Genomic DNA, 19,343 nt, shown 5'->3' on the forward strand with positions numbered 1-19,343 from the left:
CAGGGGACAGCAATCGTAAAACAAACAAACAAACAAATAAAGCACCTGCCTCGCGCTCATGCCACCAGGAGTAGCACGACAGCTCCCTCTATTGGCTGTACGTGGCTATTGAAATATGTAAATATGTAAACCTGTTATTGGGAGATGCAGTTACTGGTAAGATAATCGAAATAATCATTTTAAATCATTTTAAAATTAAGTTACAATTTACAATTAAAATTAAATGAAATTTGTGCCATTTCTATTTATTTTTTTATATTTATTTTTTTAAATATTTAATTTCATATTCTTAGTCTCATCTATTATTATCCTCTAATCCACTTCCTAAACTGACCTGAGGCTGTTGGCTTTTGCAAACACGGTCATTTGCAGGCTGTCGGCAGTAGATGGCGGCATAACGTTACAAACGCAGCGTCCGTAGCGCGCGCTGGGGAACCTCGGGGTAATGTTGGGGCAATCTCAAAAAAACGGGCCGTCGTGAACACCGATGTAGTACAATGAGCTAAATCTGGCACTGGGAGTACGCACGTGGTGTTTAGACAGGGGGTTGTCCACCGTGGGGAGTTGCTGGTCATCTATTATTGAAGCACTGACCATGAGTTGTAAAACGTAGTAGTGCCCATTATAAACTGACCATTTGATGCGTGCATTATTACCACCACTGTAACAGTATACAGTCTGTTTACAGTACTCGGTCTGCTCTGTGCACAGTAGGCTATATTGTACAGTACCATGTAATGAATTTGCCTGTTGCCCTATTTAGTGCCTACTAGTCCCACAGCTCTCTGTACTCCATCTGTACAGTATGGTGTATTAAGTCATGTGCACTGTGTGAATCACTGTACACTGTTCTAACAGAGCAATGTGTCGTTTTAACCGGTGAACCTGGAAATGAGACAGACACTTTGGTTCTTTCTCTTGCAAGTGTTTAATAGATGATCATATAATTTCCCCTTACTTAACAATGATTCGCATGGAAACGGGCTTATCACACGAGCAGTATAAAAGCACTGGTTAAATAGCTCATTCATTCGAAATGGCAAGAGCTGAAAAATACAATGCCCATATTATTATTTCATGTATAAAAAATAGTTTCATCTCCAAGATTACAAGCACATTAAGGAATGCATAAATATTTGGATATGCAACATACCGAGCTGTTTCCGTAACATATTGTACATTTGTATAGACATTAATGATGGAATACACACATACTGATCACAAAAATATATATTGCACAGTTCCCTCGGTATATACACATCCAGCTTCAAGTATGTGAGCATCCTCCTTTGCCAGATAGTGTCTATGTCACATCCAACTTTAGCAAAGATGTCTCCTTTCCCTAGGCTTCTGGTGGGTCTTTGTTGGTCAGTGTCTTTTAGCTGGTTTAAAGTCTCCTTTTCTCCCTTTTGGTCCTTCTGTCTCCTTGCTAGAAAGCACAGAGCTGCTGGAAGAGATCCTGGTTAAGCCCCTCGCTCCTCCAGATGGTGAAGACGAGGCACATCCTGCGCTGGGAGAGAGACAGAGAGCCTTGTCAGGTCCCAGAGCTCCCTCAGAATGAGAAATATCCCAAACCCACGCACCCAGAACTTCTGGACTATCTGCTACACCGCTGCTCCACACCCATGCCCTCCCATCCCCACCCATCACCCTCCCACCCCTTGTTATCTCACTCGAACTCCTGCTCCTTTTTCTTACGAGACAGAACTGCCTGACCCACTTTACACAAACCCCCCTTCTCTCCAGGTGACCCGAGTCTTTATCCTCAGTCCTGTCTCTCTCATAAAGGGTGGAGAAAGGAGTTCCAGCTGCTTGCAGATGTAGCGCTTGTCCCCCACCTTTGTGCCAGGAGAGGACGCCCTAAAGTTTAGCAAAGGAGCTGTCAGTAGTATTTCAGCAAACTGAGCCAGCATGAGAAAAAGGCCCAGGACAAACCGCAGGTTGGCGCTTAAGTCCGTTTTTGAGGTGGTGCGCGCCTCTGGGGTTGGAGCCAGGCCGGCTTTGCACGCCCCTGTCTGCGGGCCAGCTCAGCAGAGCGCTGAGGAAGTGAGCGTCTCCTCCTGCGGCCGTAGCCATTTGAGCCAATCTTTTCTGGGGGGGCGCTGTTAGTCCTCTCGCGGAGCTGGCTGATGCGGTGGGCCACATCATGCATCGAACAGGTGAGCAGATTGCAGCCCCGCTTTACCCTCCCACTCTGACCACTGCAGACAGACGGGAAGGAGGGAAGGAAGGATGGATGGAAAGGGAGAGAAATGGGAAGAAAGAACAAGGAAAAATTAGGGAATAAAGAAGGAGAATAGAAAGAGAGGTGAAAAGAAGACAATAACAATTATTATTATTATTATTATTATTATTATTATTATTATTATGACTGACCCAGTCCCCAGTCACTGACACAGACCCCAAACCCCACAAACCCCTCCTGGCTATGGATGGAAGAGGAAGCATACCTGTGCTTGTGTGTGAGGGAGTGTGTATCCCGGTCCTGCTGCTGCTGAGGGAGAAGTTCTGCTGAATCCTCTAAACTGTCAGGCACACACAGCTCCCTCCTCAACCTGCTGCTCAGCCACATACTCAGCCTGACCACACAAACACACACACACACACAAGCCAACACAACCGATTAGTTTCATAGGTTTCATGTCAACAAAAATAATTAAAAAAAAAAGGAAGAACTGATGCTTATCATACTTGTCTCCTCCATCAGACGGAAGCGTTGCACTCAGAGTACTAGGCAAGAGAGAGGCCAGCAAACAGCAAAGCAACACATTCTGCAGCACCATCTTCATTCTGACTTGTGGAACCTGTGGAGAAAATTCAGTATATCATGTAAAGCACATCAGTTGTTCCAGCTAGACTACCTCAGCTGCCCAGGCTGCACACACTGGCTCAGCTCACAGAAGTTATTGGGGCAAGAAGTGAGGGAGCAAGTGGTCCCTTGGTGCTGGGCTGCGTTGCTGGGGGTATATAAGTGCTGCCTCGTGCAAAGTGATGATAACCACAGTGCTGCCAGGCACATGTCTTCCCAACCCGAACTCATTCCAGCCTTGAACTTTGAGGAAAGAACTCCAGTGGTGATAATTAACTTTTGAGCAGCATTGCAAGCCTACATACCTGAGAAGCTGTGGTCTTGATTGGTTGAGCTTTTAAGAGCTGCTCTCCTGGCTTCACAACACTGATGGAAGGTCCAGAGAACCAGGTATTTCCAAAATAATGTCCACCTCCCTTTCTGTGGCAGATAAGGATGTGGCTGTAATACTACCAATGCTCTGAGTGTAAAAGGCAAACCTGGGAGCCTTTTATACTTTACAGGGGGTGGGAGGAGGCGGGAGCTACCCTGAGTGACAGCCAGCCACATCCCCATTCTAAACTAACCAGCAACTCATACATGCCCTGTGTTATTGGGACAAAGTGTGTTCCGGGCATTCTCAGAGAGATTCTTGCTTATTTTCTTTTTTTTTCAACATTATTGAAATATCTCTTCAGTGACACTCTTTTCAAATCATATTTTCACGGTATATTTTCCTCCTCACAAACAAGGGAAGGTCAGAGGGTTTCTTGTCCTGGAGAGCCCAAACTAGAATGGCATATTTCAGCGGTGTCCATTTACCAGACAGATATTCCAGGATGACGAATATACCAGATATTTCATAAATCCTCCATAACAGCCTTCCTGTAGACTGTGTGGAATGCATGTCTTAATTGGTCGTTTAGAGTTCATTTCAGCTGATAGAGGTTGGAATAACCACTCGCCCCCTGCATTCCGACCACCTACGCGTTTTGCTAACATGCAAGGAATGTGGATGTACTCATTACTATATCCAGAACAACTAATCTGACACCAGCTGACTATGCAAAATGATTTAAAGAAGGATGTATCCAGGCACGATAATGTATTAAAAAATTATTACTGCCATATTAACCACGCCTGTGATTTTCATGATATTCCCCCCATTTAAGGGACTGCCGAATTCCAAACTTCTATACCAATACAATATGTAAAATATGTCAAAGTTGGAATTCCTCTATAAGGACTCATTTATTACAGTAAAAAAAATACTAAGAGGTCTCAGTCTTTCCGTTCATATCCTGAGAGAATGGAGTAAATGGAAATGAAGAGTAATTCCATGGATCATAAAACATGATCATCGTCGGCAGCTGCACACCCTCAAAAAAGGAAGTTCTTCAGAGGTTCTTTTGTAAAGGCAGTTGTCATATATGCAGAACTTTGACAAGGGTTTCAATGGTTCTTCAAACACAAAAAAACTCTTCTGTAGATGTTTCTTCAAAAAATGAAACTCTTCTGTAGATGGTTCTAAAATAATCTGTTGAAATGGTTCCATATAGCTCCAACAACGGATCCACTATTGTTACTGCTGAGCCAAAGAACCCTTTTTATCATCATGTAAAATCCTTTTTTTCATTACAGTATAGTCTAGAACTGAGACAGGTACTTTTTCGAAGTGCCTCAAAAGGATGGGTTCTTCAGAGGTTCTTTAGTAAAGGCAGTGGACCTATGTAGAACCATTAGAACTGTTAGATGTTTCTTTGAAGAACCTGTAATAATGGTTCTGCATGGTACCAAAAACAGTTATTATTACTATTGATTACTATATACTACTATAACATTATTATTACTATTGATTACTATATACTACTATAACACTATTATTACTATTGATTAAACGAACCCTTTTGATATAGAACCCTTTTTCAAATCAAATCAAATCAAATCAAATTTTATTTGTCACATACATAGTCATACACAGTATAACTTGCAGTGAAATGCTTTTATGACAGTCTGCCCACATCAAGCTATACAATAAAAATCTACATTTAAACTTAACTAAACCTTAACTTAATGAAGTAAAGTGCAAAAGTGCAAAAGAAAAATAAAATAAAAATGAAGAAAATAAAAATAGAATAAGTTACATTTAAGTCAAAGAATAAAATATAAAAATATGAAAATATAGAAATATAAGCAAAAAAAATACAGAATACAAATATACAAATATATATACAGAGATAAAATAGTGCGTGTCTCTGTGTGTGTGTGTGTATATATATATATATATATATATATATATATATATATATATACATATGTACATAGTTATCTGTATGTGAGTGTATGTGTGAGTTAAAAAGAAATATTTTCATTGTTGTCCGTAGTGTGTTTTCCGTGAGCCATGGTTGTGTATTGTAGTGAGTGAGGGTCCAGTTTGTGTATGTAGATACTTTGATTTAGTGTCCTAGTCCCTGTCCCCATTCAAGGCACGGGTGGCTTGTGGAAAGAAGCTCCTCCTCATTCTCTCTGTGTTAGCCTTCAGGGTTCTTAAGCGTTTCCCCGAGGGCAACAGAGAAAACAGTCCATTGTTGGGATGACTGGGGTCCTTCACAATCTTCTTGGCCTTGGTCCAACACCGCTTCTTGTAGATGGACTGCAGGTCAGGAAACTCCATCCTAGTGATTCGCTCTGCTGAACGTCTCACTCGTCGTAGCGCTTGCCTGTCCTGCTTGGTGCTGTTCCCAAACCAGACTGTGATGTTCCCCGTGAGGATGCTCTCGATGGTGCAGGAGTAGAAGGATCGTAGTACCTTGGAGGGCAGTCTGAAGTCCCTCAGTCGTCTCAGGTGGTATAGTCGTCTTTTTGCTTATTGTGTGGTTTATGACTGTATAATAGGTCCTTTTTTGAAGTGCACACCTCCTACAAAAGCGGTGTGCACTTCAAACACTCTTTTGTAGATGGTTCTTCTTTTTTTGTTCTTTATGGTTCTTTAAAAGTGCGCTACACAGCAAAAATGGTTCAAATATTAAAAATATGGTCAAACAACCCCTCCTAATTATTATACAGAACACCTTTAGCTCAGTGTGCATTCTATAGCTAAGACAGGTCACTGCAGTTTACACCTTCAGGTGTTCTTCAATGAAGGCAATGGTTTCACATGGAACCATGCCAACCCAAAGTACCATACTTGAATACTTAAACGAGTCTATCCCTGTTTAAATGGTTCTTGTATGTGATGAGAAACTTGAAAGGGGCTCTTTATAGCACCAAAAGTAGTTCTAAAAGTGAATCCCTTTCCATTACTATGCAGAACCTTTTTGGCTTACAGTGTGATATTTTAAGGGCCTAGAATAGAAGCCTGCTTATGCTCACTACACTTGTGTTTAGCTTTCAGATGCAGTGTTCCAGTACACTGGCTTTAGTGACCTCCTCTGCTACATCAAAATGGAATTGCAAATAAGCTCCAAGCCTCCTGTGACTATGGTAACATCACGTTAAGGACCTCAGGAGTCTCTGGAAAGGCTGCAAACAACTGATAAAAAGCTTTTTACATGCTGAGAGAGTTACCATCGTTGTCCTGCCTTTTTCCTCTGCACCATAAAGTGCTCTGATTTACATTCTCTCTTTTGACCTTTAATAAATCTACACAAACTGTTGTTTTTATTTAGGTTAATGAGTGTCATCATTTAGGTCACATTGTACTGAGAAGTCCCTTTGGGATAAACAGCTAATGACTTAATTGCATTGCACTGTCTGGACCTCATACCTCTTGAGATACCTCATCAGACCTCATACCAGCTGAATTGTCTCTAGCCACTGCTGGTTTAGTAGGCCTATGAGTAAACAATGTCTGTATTTGCCATGTTTCTCTGGGTGTGAAGTGACAAATGATTGTTTGGATCCAGGAGGACATAGTGTTCCCAGTCTGCCTTCACTCCACTGTAGCCCTCGGTTGCTTAGCTAGGATGAGCGGAATTTGTTAAGGTCTCATGATGAAGCTTCTGACGCCATTGCCTGATGCTGGCCAGACCACACGCTTCAGTGATGATAGAGACACCTCTGTTCTTTTTGCAGCTGGAAAAAGACGCTTCAAAAAACATGAGGCAGTTATCTAACAAAATGCTTATCAAGCTCCCACCACACTATTTTCTTCCCAATATAGGCTACCTTCATGTGATGAAGGGGATGAAGGCTACCATGTGCTTCCTTGTGACATGTGAATGGGCTGAGCTAATGCAGTGCCACAGCCTCAACACGCTTTGAGGAGAACACTAACCCTGACAGACACGTGCACTAGCTAGCATTGCACTAAGTGCAATGGGAGATATAGGGGGATCCCAGCCACCCAAAGACAGCAACCCAGTGATTGTTTCAGCCGCAGGTGGCTGCACCATTACTGGAGATCGAACTCATGACCCCCCAGTGATAGGGCCAACACTTAGACAGTAGCACCACTTGAGAATATCAAGCACTGCTTAATATGGATTACTTAGCTTAATGTCACGTAGTGGGTAACACCACTACCTTTCCTGTGGTAGACCGGGGTTAGAATCGCTGGATAGGTAAGCACACCTTGCTAAATCAATCAGAAAGCTTGGGCAAAGACTTCTAATGTTCAGCTACCTGTGTAACATGATGTAGATGTAAGTTGCTCTGAATAAAAGCATAAGGCTTAAGTCACAATAGGGTACATCTACTCTTGCCAAAAATAAATAGAATAACAACATTTGAAATGGGGGAGCTCCAACTTAGTGTCCTCACTTCTAAAACCAAACCACCTTGGTATACAGTGCTGCTGGAGGGACTAGGTCTTGTGACAGGTGTGGTGTTTATTGTTTTGTTCTGGGAGTGATGGACGTCTGCAGGTTGTCTCATGCCTGATTATTATCAGATTTCTTAGTGCGAGCCAAAAACATGGCTCACATCCATGATTAGAGTGAGACATTATGCTTTTTCCAATCACAAATGAGTCACTGTCTGTCAGACATTTTTTTGTAATATTATTATACCAAAGAATAAGGAGCTCCAGGCCCCATGGAATCCCTTAGATAAATTTATCGTGCATATTACAAGGCCTGTAGCAAAGCTGTTTACTCTCATTTCCTTGCACTTTCCCTACAAATTATGGATCTTAACTGTACCGAGGTCATTTCATTATAAGGCCGCCTTGCTTGGATTCGCTCAGCATATGCAGGCCAGGCTGACGTGTTAGCCTCCAACACGTAAGATTAGGCTGGCCTAAAAGGTCTTGGAGCACATGAGATTTATTTGCTTTATTCATTTGCTGATGAATATTCATTCCCTTGCTGATTATATAAGCATCCAGTTGAGGATGTGAAATGGGCCTGATTAAAAGCAAGTGTCTGACTTTGCTTTTACAGTTCCAGCCCAGTGTTGTGTGAACACTGCTTTCATGCTCAGAGAAAAATCACAAACAGATTCAGATAGCAGCTTTTTCAGAATCTGAGGAGTGGAATAGCTTATCCAAGGTTTGTTTTACTATGTGTTATGTTCTTTTACACAGCCATTCCCTTTAATAAATGTGGCCCATATTATGGAAAATTAATATTCCTTACTTTTTTAAACAATAAATTGTAAGTGTAATATGTAAACACTGCTAAAGCACCACAATGTACACCCCCTGTCCCAGTCTGACAGTCTAAATATGGAAGTTAACCTGCAAAATCAGGCCATTTTGATGAATGTCTGCCTGTTCAGCCTTTAGCAAGTTTTCAGTCCAGTCTGAGGTCAAATACAGGGTCAATTAAAACAGATGTAATTGACATATATACCTATCTGCCGTAAAATTAGCACCACAGGTTAACTCCTTAAACAGTATATGGACCACCGGCGGGTCGTAAGTATTATTACAAACATCTATTACCAAAGAATAGCCTCACCAGTTTGTACAGACGTCCCTGTACTTATTAAGTAATACAGCTTAGAGTGTTAACAGGTGGAATGCAAAACTCTGATTAATTTTCTTTATCTACAGATGCATCTGTCAAGGGCTGGGATATATTAGGCAGCAAGTGAACAGTCAGTTCTTGAAGGTGATAACAGTGTTAAAAGCAGGAGGAATAGTCTGGCAAAAAAACAATGCAACTTTGACAAGGGCCAAACTGTGATGGCTACACGACTGGGTCAGAGCATCCCCAAAACATCAGGCAGGTCTTGTGTTTTTACCTGGTCAGTACTGACTGGTCAGTAGCTACCAAAAGTGGTCCAAGAAAGGACAACTGGTCTTGGGCACTCAAGGTTCATTAATGCTCATTTTTGAAGGCCCCAGCTTACAACTTCCAGAACTGCTGCTAACAGGATGCCTTTAGAGGTCTTGTGGAGTCCATGCATTGAATGGTCAGATCTGTTGTGGTGGCACAAGGGGGATCTACATATATCTATATGTAAATTCATAAAAGCACAGAACCAAAAAACTCTTTAAGATGTTGGAAAATGGTTCTTTAAGCGATGCCATAGGTGGAAAGGAGATGTGTGAGAAATCTTTAAACTGATAATGAACTGTTACATTTCACAAAAATGGTCCATTTACAAATACTGTAACCAAAAGTTGTTCTTCTATGGCATTGCTCTTGTATTTTTAGGAGTGCATTTTATTACATATATAAATGGGAACAGATTTAATATCTGACAATTATAAGATTCGAGGACCACTGATCACTGATTTATTTCTGCTCTTCGCTGATTTGTGAAGGCCTTAAGGTTTCACTCAAAATTCCATAAGGTTTTAAAAGCATGAGCTACAAGCCAAAAGAAATGCAAACACCTCCCGCTTAAAACTATCTCTCTGTGTACATACACTGCCTTCTCTTGGCTCCTGCACCACAACGGCTACGTCATTAATCAAAATATCTCTTGGGGAGGACTTGTGGTACCCCACTGGGCTTTAACTGGCAAGTGCCTTATGACAACATAGCTGACCAGCTTTCTTTGAAGCTACGCTACATTACCTATTCTTAAGAATCGGAAAAGATTATGTACGCAGTACAAATGAATCCATTCATTCATGCTGGAATTCTGCTGTCAAGCGCTTCCGGCTCCTCGGCAGTGTTTATAGGAGAAGCTGAGAAACATTACCATGAACTCCATGTAGGTGTTATTATTACATGCACCTTATATTGCTTGTTTCTCTCCTGCCTGGCTTTGGCTTTACATGTCATCACTTCATTTTAAAAGCATTTTCATTCTCTGGAACCACTTTAAGCTAATTTGCTGCGACGTTCAAGCCGCTATTGTCTGGCGTTTCTGATTATTTATAGTTGTGGGTACGCCACAGATTTGGTCACTCACTGATTGTTTTGCTTAATCTGATTTTCAAACAGAAAGTCATCGGAGGCAGACTGACCGAGTTAGGTGTCTAACAGGATGTGACAGCATGGAAATCCTATTCCTCGGAATGAATGTCTTCAGCAAGGATTCTAGGAAATTCCGACATGATCCCCTCTGGGCACTGGCCATCTTTGTGTGGTCATGTTCGTCACAGGCATAACCTTGTAGTACTCTACTGAGTGGCACCATTAAAATGCAGACCACTGTACCAGCCATGTTCCAGATCCGTTATATAAGGTTGCTATGAAGGTCACTGAGATGTTGTTATTACTGAGAGGCCATGATTTTATTACATGATGTTTAGTCATGCATGCACCCTTCATTATCATAAATTGTGTGAAAGTCATCATAAACTTAGTGAAAGTGCAAAACTCCAGATTTCAAAAGGTTCCACAAAATACATTTAGATTTATATTTTTTTATATAGTATACATTTAAGATGTATAAATAGTAAGTATGTGGCTTTAGGTGGGGTGAAAAATACCCATGTCACAGAGACGGCCCACAGTAGCAGTATATCTTAGTTCACCCTAGCTTAGCTTGGTCTAGTCTTAGTTTAGCTGTAACAAAAGCATAATTAAAAAAAGAGAGTCTTACCGGATGGTGTTGCTGTCCTCTTTGGGTTCTGTTGGTCCTGTGTGCAGTTAGCATGACCCCTCACCTTTCTCTGGTTGGCCTTGTTTTAGTTTCTAGCCTGTTAGCCGTTCCCATTGGCCGCCGACACAGTTCCTTTGGCTTCCGTGGTCAGTTGGCAGGCTGACTCTTCCTGGCTAGATAGTTCTCTGCAGCCAGACGTAGCAACCAGCTAGCTTCCCTGTGATGCGACTGGTTTCCCAGTGGTTTTTACCTGGTTTACTAGCTTTAACTTTTAGCCTTTTTAACCTCACTTCTCTATTCTGTAGCCATTGTTATTAGCCTCTGACCAGGTACTGGGCTGGGAGTATGTACATTTTGTGGGCATAAATACAGTGAATTAAGCTGACCATGTGAGGCCTGTATGGGTAGCCCATCCAACTTTTTGGCTTTGGGTTCCACATTGGCCCCACATATGGATGCCCACCAGGGTCAGTGATGGGACCAGGAGGGGTTAAACATGGGTCCCATCTTGGTTGTACAATGCCAATGGGGCTTAAATGGGACTCGCGTGAGATTAAGGTGGGCTGTAATGATAGGGTCCATTTGGGAAGCCCAATTGGGTCCCAGTAAAAACATCTGTACAAACCCACCTAGCTTACGTTCCACCCATGTGAGCCCCACATTAGCATGTCGGCTGGGTTATGGTTTTTGAATTGGCCTGTTTTGCTTTTGAAGGAAGACACAACAGTGTTTGAGCCACTTCTACCCAGCTAACAATTATGGGTTTGTAGAACGTTTTCTGAACGTTACAAGTTTTGGTTGTTAGAATGTTCAATCTGTCAAGTTTCCTGGACATTCCTAGAATATTCTGGTTTATGTTGCTGAACGTTACGAGGACCTCATTTGTAGGTTATCAAAATGTTTTTAAATGTTCTAAGAATGTTTTAATGTAAGTTTTATCAATCCTTTGAAAACATTCAGAAGAACGTTCTCTTAATGTTACAGTGGTTATGGTTATGGTTCCTAAACTTTAGAACTACCATTCTAAGGCACCCTTAATGCATGTATACACACTATCATGTATATTATTCACAAATTCTGAACCTGAAATTGAATCTATGGACATTTTCAGTTGGCATCTCCAACTTGAACATGTTGAACGTCTCACCTTGCAAGTAAACCATGTGTGACTTATTGAGTTTACTCCCAGTGTTTATGGAAAATGATTGCCTTGCCTCATCTCAACTGCTCTCACTTAATTTAGTTGCGTAATGTGCAACAAGAAGTACCAAAAAGAATGCACAAATAAATGAAATTAGTGCAACATCAATGAGTCAAGGCAATTTTCCAAACCCCGTTAGACTTTTAGAGAGAAGATGGGGCTATGAGATCACTCCTGTTCCTTTCTCTCCCCGGCCTAATGAGGAGGCGGTAGCCAATATTTCACCCTGATGCTGATGAAGACATTAGACAAGATGAGTGCATATTCTCACTGTTTATTTGACACTGTGTCCAAGGTCCAAAGGCCTCACTGCTTTATCAGGTTAATAATGTACTTTGGTCATGTGTTTCAGAGCATTTTAGTCGCTCACAAACACAGGGCGAAAAAAAATGCATTTTAAAGGTCATTTAAGGGTGTTAAGTTCTTCACAGGTTTTAAGTCACCTTGGTGGCATGCTGGAAGCGTGTTAAGTGAGTGTTAGGTAACAAACAGTACTCTGTAAGGCTTTACACTAGTTGTTAGAACATTATTGTGATGTTTGATTGATTTAGCTACAAGAGCTTTAGTGAGAGCAGGTGCTGATGTTGGAGGATTAGTTCTAGACCACAAACCCAACTCCAACTGTCTAACTTATCCTTAAGGTACTGAATGGAGCACCATCACTCCATGGAGCAGAGCTCCATCTCTCCACACATCAGGCATGGTGACCTCAGGCTATGTGCTGCTCCAGAGTGTCCTATTCTACTGCCACCGCTATAATGTGGAGATCCAACACTTGTGTCAGCATTGAGTGCATATTATGCATCCTCTGGACTTCTGGATCTTTGAGCCCATCTAATACATTATAAGACCTGCATTAAAATAAACCTTGCATTTTCTTCCCCCTACTGAGCTAAAACGTAAAGTAAATGATTGTCTAGCCCCTGAAACATCACACACCTTTATATAATGAGAATATGGTTGCCAGAGAATGTCAGTCAGAATTCCTGAGAAGTACTTTGTTGGGGATATTTGATTATTTATTCTATAACCCTCAATAATGACTTATGTATTTAGGAAAATAAGAGCATAATTGATTCATGTTTTTAAGTCCTTCGTGTTTTCGTGTTCAGATGTGAAATCCAAACTGCTGTTGTAACTCTGATAAAACCTGGGCTCTGACGCCAGTATAATGCAAGCATATTGAGTTCATCAAATGGCCTCCCAAACTCTTAAATATGGTCGTTAACAGGTTCTTGAATGGGTTAAGGGCTTTACACAGAACTATTAAACCATGCAGAGTTGATTTTTCAGACAGTTTAAGCCCACTTACTTGCTAAGAAGGATTTCCAACTGGCCAAGCTAAATCTTATCTTCTCTGATTTTGGATTCCTACCTCTATCTACCTCTGATTTTGGATTCAAAAGATTCCACAAGCCACAGGACGGCATTTTCCCTAACTTTAACACTGTGGAATAAGCTATTTATCAAGCTAAACACTGTGCTACTTACCTCCAGTTCTCAGACCGACTTGGGTCATTTTATTTCTAACATTTAACAAACAGCTGCCAAATGCCCTATTTGTTATCTGAGACAGGATATCTAGCTAGATTACCTAATTGTCTATGTATTAAAATGTGAAAATAAAATGAAGCCATAAACACGCATCAAGCCTCTAAGTTAACCTAGAAAAACATACAAGGCTAGCAGAGGCTAAATCACTTTCAGAGTTGCAGTTCCAGAGTTTAATGTGAAACATTTTCATGTATTTATGTGCAAAGTTACATAGTATTTAAATGTTGTATGACAACCAGTGCCCACTATTTCCAACTAAGACAGTGTTTTCCAACTAAGAAATGCATTTGGAGCTTACTCTGAAAGTAAGAAAGCACTACAGCATCACAGCCATCTTTAAGTAAATATAGTGGCATGCAAATGTAGGCCTCTCCTGGTCACAGTTTGTGTTACTATGAAAAGCAAAATGAGCAGAAGATGCACTGATCCTTGGACATTATCTCTCTTTTTAAGGAAGATTCGTATAATATATTTGTTTTGAACAATGTTAGAGTAAAAAAAGGAAAGAGTGACCATGCAAAAGTTTGGGCACCCCAAGAGATTTGATCTCTTGTTAGGACTTGTAATTAGCTTGTTAGGACTATGGCTTGTTCACAGTCAGTGTGAAAAAAGGTAAAGGTGCACGTATTTGTCACTGTACAGTGTACACTGTACAGCGAAATGGGTCCTCCGCATTTAACCCATCTGTGGAGGTGAACACACACTCACACACACACTAGTGAGATAGGGGCAGTGAGTACACACACACACCCAGAGCGGTGGGCAGCCAACTCCAGCGCCTTGCTCAAGGGCCCAACAGTGGCAGCTTGCCAAGCCCGGGAATCGAACCCACAACCCTGTTATCGATAACCCGATGCTCTAACCGCTGAGTCACCACTGCGCCAGGTTATACATACTGTTACCCCTCAAACCTTTTACTGGGAGAAGAAAAAAGATACTCAATTAAATACCAGACAATTCTGGACGCAAAACATCACACCATCTTTGGCAAAGAGCTGAAAATGAAGCAATGATGGCTTCTGTAGCTATAATGACGGTAAACACAGAATTCCTCAGAATTCACAATGGACTACCTCAAGAGGTACAAGCTAAAGGTTTTGCCATGGCCCTCCTGATCTAAACATCATCAGAAATCTGTGGATATCCAAGGATATCTCTTAGAACTAGAAGCCTTTGGCAAGGAAGAATGGGCAAAAGTCCCATAAACAAGAAATGAAAGACTCTTAAGAGGCTACATAAAGGATCAGCTGTGATACTTGTGGCGGTGGTGGCTGAGTGGTTAGCGCTCCGGGCTACTGATGGGATGTGGGTTTGATACCCGGGCTCGGCAAGCTGCCACTGTTGGGCCCTTGAGCAAGGCCCTTCACCTTCTCTGCTCCCCGGGCGCTGCAGCAATGGCTACCCACTGCTCCAGGCATCTGTGCACACAGTCACTGTGTCCGACATAAATGGTGAACATGATTGCCTTGTCTTGATGCCAAAGGGGTTGTTACCAGTTTCTGAGCAGGCAGGGTGCCAAAACATTTGTGTCTTTTGTCATTTTGAAATGAAATAAAATTAATTAAAAATGATTTTTTTTTAAGTTTAAGCCTTATGGAAAATGTGGTTTGTGTGTTTTTCTATTGACTGTAAATTGTGCCCCGAGGTGCCCAAACTGGCCACATATGTGCCACCTTAATTTTCTCAGGTGCTGGAAACTTTGCACAGTACTGAACGCTCTGTTGGCTCATTTAGTAACTGTACAGCTTTAATGTTTCACCGATGTAATCAGAAAACAGAGAAAGAGATATTACATTAAACAAGCAAGTAATGAATGTCAGACAAACGGTAACTGAAGTTCAGTAAGTCGTGCGTCTGCATTATATAAAGTAGCTCAATGTTGTGTACAATTGGCCTTCTACTAATCCCAGAATCTGATGACAACATTACTCCAGGTTTTAAATGTGTTGCTTGATTCGGAGGTGGAAATGTCACTACACGTACTACAGCACAGATGTGTTTTGCTTATAGTCATGCTATGTCGTACTCTGTATGTTTAACCCTGTTGTCTGAAGATCAGCTTCTGATATGCCAGGCCAGCACATGCTGAGAGCATTAGAGAACCAGTTGAAACGTCCAAACACGTCTCTCAGTGACCTTGTGCATGAACATCCCGATATCTGCATTCGATTGTACAGCTTTCGCAACCTTCATTCCTCACTTCTCTAATCATGGTACAAGTCTTTTTCAAGCCTCCTGGATTTTAGCAGTTTTTCAGGTATTCAATCAGGAAAATGGCATTGTGTTCTGACTTTTGTAGATCCTGAAGGAATTTCAGCACTCTATTTAAAATGTGGGGAGGTTTAAAAAAGGAAAGCATTAGGTTATTTTAGGTTCACATTGGTGTGTGAAGGGGCCTTTAGAGTTGCGTGTTGTGAGCACAGAGGTCAGGCGGCGAGCCGTGCCGAGCGCAAGCGATGTAATCACCGTGGGGGAGGATAATGGCACGGATTGTTTTAATTGTCCAAGGTCTGTACTATCAGAATGTGAAGAATTCTGTCGTTTGTAGTGTGAGGGGAAATGCGTTTTTTTCAATCCAAAAATTCCTGCATGTGATTTGAATTAGCCCCCAGCGAAAACACCTGAAAATCCCTTATCTCCAGAGTTAGTCCACCATACACCCAGCTCAGTATGTGGGACCTACTGTAACACATACTGACTGTGTACAACCTCATCAGGCTAATTTCTCAAAGAAGCCATTCAGATATATACTTTGAGCTTAACTTGCATTAATGTATGCTCTGTGGGCTGATAATATACAATAATATTGAGGTTGCCTTTAAATGTGCCATTGAATGCATTTATTGAATATTAAGAGTATTAACTGTTAAGAGTAATAAAAAGTATATAACAGTAAGTATATAAATTTGATTGGAGGGAGAAAATTCTGATGTGGTTTCACAAGCCTATTTACCACCCTGTTATTTTGCCACAGAATGAAACACTGTTTATACTTTAATTGTGGGCTTGAGAAAAAAGATATATTTACATCACTGCAGTGGCTCACAGGAGACCCATAGCATAACATAGCATAGCTTTGCTTTTAGCAAAGTAACATAGTTACTAACAACTTATGGTTAGTTACAAACGTTACTGTCCTCTGAAAAAGTTACTATCCTCTCTGCAGTTAGCTAGCTGAAGCAGTTAGCTTCTCTGGGTTTGGCTTCCTCCCATGCCACTTTTGAATTCCCTTTCTGATGTGTGATTAGTCAGAGGAAGTCAAGTCAAGTCAAGTGGGCTGGATGTATATCATGAATATATTTTGGGGTCGTACATATATAATGAGTCAAGCCTGTAACAGTTTTGTGGTTTTGGATTTGACTGGTTTTCCGGCTCTGTTTTGGTTTTGATTTTCTTTTGAAGGAGGAAGAACAGCGTCCGAGGTTCACGGTATAGCACTTCCATGTACTGAACTCTCATTATTCAACTATTCCAAGATAAATACAGCTTTCCATTGTAGGACACCTGTGAATATTTTAGCCTTGAACAAATTCTGATCATCTGTTATGGTGAACTTTTCCTCAGTTGCCTTCTTTTCCTCCACTTCAAGACTGCAGACAAGATAGTAAATACTTGGATGGAACATAAGGACATTGTTTATGTGTGTATCTCCAGTGTCTATGGCCTGGTGAGTCACCTCTGCCATTGTTGATTTTTTGGAGCTTTAAATCAGGTCAGTTGGATTAAAAATGTGTGTGTTGTTGCCATTAGACGCTTGCTGTATTTGTACGAAGCATAACTGATGTGTATACTGGCCGGTATATGAGAGCAAAAGGAGAGAAAAGGTGTTTTCCCCCTCAGCTAAGCAAAGATGGCACACTTCAGTGTGGATTAATCACTTATAGCGGAACAGGCCTCTTCAGAGTCTGCTTTGAGTTAACTGTCCTTATACTATTTTTCACACTTCATCTTTGACCACATTCCTCATGCACATCTTGACCTAATCCAAATCAGTCCATTATTTATGGTCTGTGACTGAATTCACTCTTCCAGATGAGTTTTGACTCAGCACCTAGAGTTTTCTGTTGTCGTTTATGCAGCACATCTGAAGTAAAGTGGCATTCAGATGAAGTTTCCGTTTCGTGATGAAAAATAGGGATAATTTATATAGCTGCCAAGTGACCAGATAAATAAACTTTGTTGTGCTGTTATTCAAAACACGTTTTTGAACTGTGTGCAATCCACAGAGTTTTGCAGGTCTGCAGGCCAAAACATTAGTCAAATGACTCTCAAGAATGCATGCATAAAATTCCAAAGATTTGAAGGTGAGCTTGAGGTTACAGTTGTCAGTGACGCCATGCTGTAATCCAAATTCAGCCTAAATCTATATACAGCTGTGGTCGGAAGTTTACATGCTCTCATCGTGGACTGAAGTGTTATGGCAACATATTCTTTGAAATGTTTTTTGCGGTAGAATGAGTGTACAACATACATACACCAACGTACACCTTTAACAGAACAATAGAACTGTTTGGGTGGGGTTGAAATCAACACAGGGGTATTCTGGAACTAGTACTTCCACTTTATGCAAAAACAGCCTCAGAGCATGATGCTACCACCACCATGCTTAACAGCTGGTACTGTTTTCTTGGCGTTAAATGCCCCACCTTTATTTCTCTAAACAAAAATTTCCATTTTGAAGCAGCTGCTTTTTTCTGGGATGGCAACTCCTTAGCCCATGGCAGTGTAAAATTACCTGCTTAGAGGTTTAACAAAATAATAGAGCACATAAGCAACAACCGCGCTGTGTTTCAAACAATTTCTAGAGAAATGGCCGAAAGCAGCCACAGGAGGGCGCTGCTACAAAGAAAAAAATAAAAATAAAAACAGCCAGCGTGAACGCATTTTCAGTGATAAGCCCAGCTGTCAGCCACTGGAATGCCTTGATGCTGGTGAAGATGAAACCAAAACCTCACGTAAAGCATTGCTCTTTTGCACATGTGCGTCAGTTTAGGAGCGTGAACTGTTGAGACGAATGTCGGATATAGTTCAAACCCTAAAAAAACATTGGATTTGGTGACAAATTTGGATTTGGGCCACCTTACTTGCTGTGTGAATGTAGCCTTACATTAGCGTGTAGCTAAGCTAGCATTGTAGGTTCAGTGCAAAAGAAAAACTTTTAAATTAGGATTTAGAAAAAAACAGGAAGTATTTAACATGATTATAGCTTTTCTATTTCAAGGAGCCTAATTTTGCTTATATAATTAGTCACTTTACACGATACATCTTGTAATTAGGCTAAATAAAATAAAATTTAAAAATAAATAAATAATTTGTTTTTGGTGTCAAAACAAAGGGAAAGGTAGTATTGTGCTGTTCCTGCTCTTTGATAAGTACTATGTGCCTATTTATCTGTGTTTAATTACAGCTAACTGAATATGAATATTAGAGGGGGTGATGTTTTGCCCTCATCCATCCTAGAATGAAACCAGCTTTGAAGTGTTGATGCTCCTCGGAGTTTATGGAGCCAGGTGGGGTCATTTCGTAATTAAAAATCTGCGTTCCACATGTGAGTTTTAAACACAAAACATGTGTTTGGTGCCTATTTTTGTCATTACACTAATTTACAATGATTGTCTTGGAATGTAAGACGTAGGTGTTCGGTAGATGCATATTTATTTATTTTTTGGTTTACCCCCCAAAATATTGTTTTGGATGAAATGCGACAGCAGATACAGTCCGAACATGTGCATCTAATCAAAATGACTTAGCGTACATGGAATGTATGGTATTAGCTTTATGGTGACTCTGGTGTCAAAAGTCAAAAGAATGGCAAGCGCCGGGGGCCAGTGATCGCTGTGCTGGATTTTAACTCGA

The 19,343-nt window shown here is 41.0% G+C and overlaps 1 protein-coding gene across 1 annotated transcript; it reads right to left on the reverse strand.

Annotated features, from left to right (window-relative positions):
- Nucleotides 1–904: 904 nt before the first annotated feature.
- Nucleotides 905–3,257, reverse strand: admb (adrenomedullin b). The gene is made up of 5 exons (XM_072695437.1): nucleotides 3,115–3,257; nucleotides 2,692–2,804; nucleotides 2,451–2,579; nucleotides 1,936–2,201; nucleotides 905–1,505 (listed from the first exon to the last, which is right to left on the reverse strand). Exons 2-4 carry the CDS (start codon nucleotides 2,787–2,789, stop codon nucleotides 1,949–1,951), a joined length of 480 nt encoding a protein of 159 aa, XP_072551538.1. The 5' UTR covers nucleotides 2,790–2,804; nucleotides 3,115–3,257; the 3' UTR covers nucleotides 905–1,505; nucleotides 1,936–1,948.
- Nucleotides 3,258–19,343: the final 16,086 nt, after the last annotated feature.

This window comes from Salminus brasiliensis, chromosome 13, assembly GCF_030463535.1.
Source record: "Salminus brasiliensis chromosome 13, fSalBra1.hap2, whole genome shotgun sequence".
NCBI classification, from domain to species: Eukaryota; Metazoa; Chordata; class Actinopteri; order Characiformes; family Bryconidae; genus Salminus; species Salminus brasiliensis.

Bases quoted from the DNA above. Each gene is read 5' to 3' on its own strand.
- admb (XM_072695437.1), bottom strand. From the start codon at position 2,789: ATGAAGATGGTGCTGCAGAATGTGTTGCTTTGCTGTTTGCTGGCCTCT. The intron at 2,580-2,691 runs GTATGATAAGCA...TTGTGTGGTCAG, and splicing joins CCGTCTGATGGAGGAGACAA to GCTGAGTATGTGGCTGAGCA. The intron at 2,202-2,450 runs GTATGCTTCCTC...GTCTGTCTGCAG, and splicing joins TCCCTCACACACAAGCACAG to TGGTCAGAGTGGGAGGGTAA.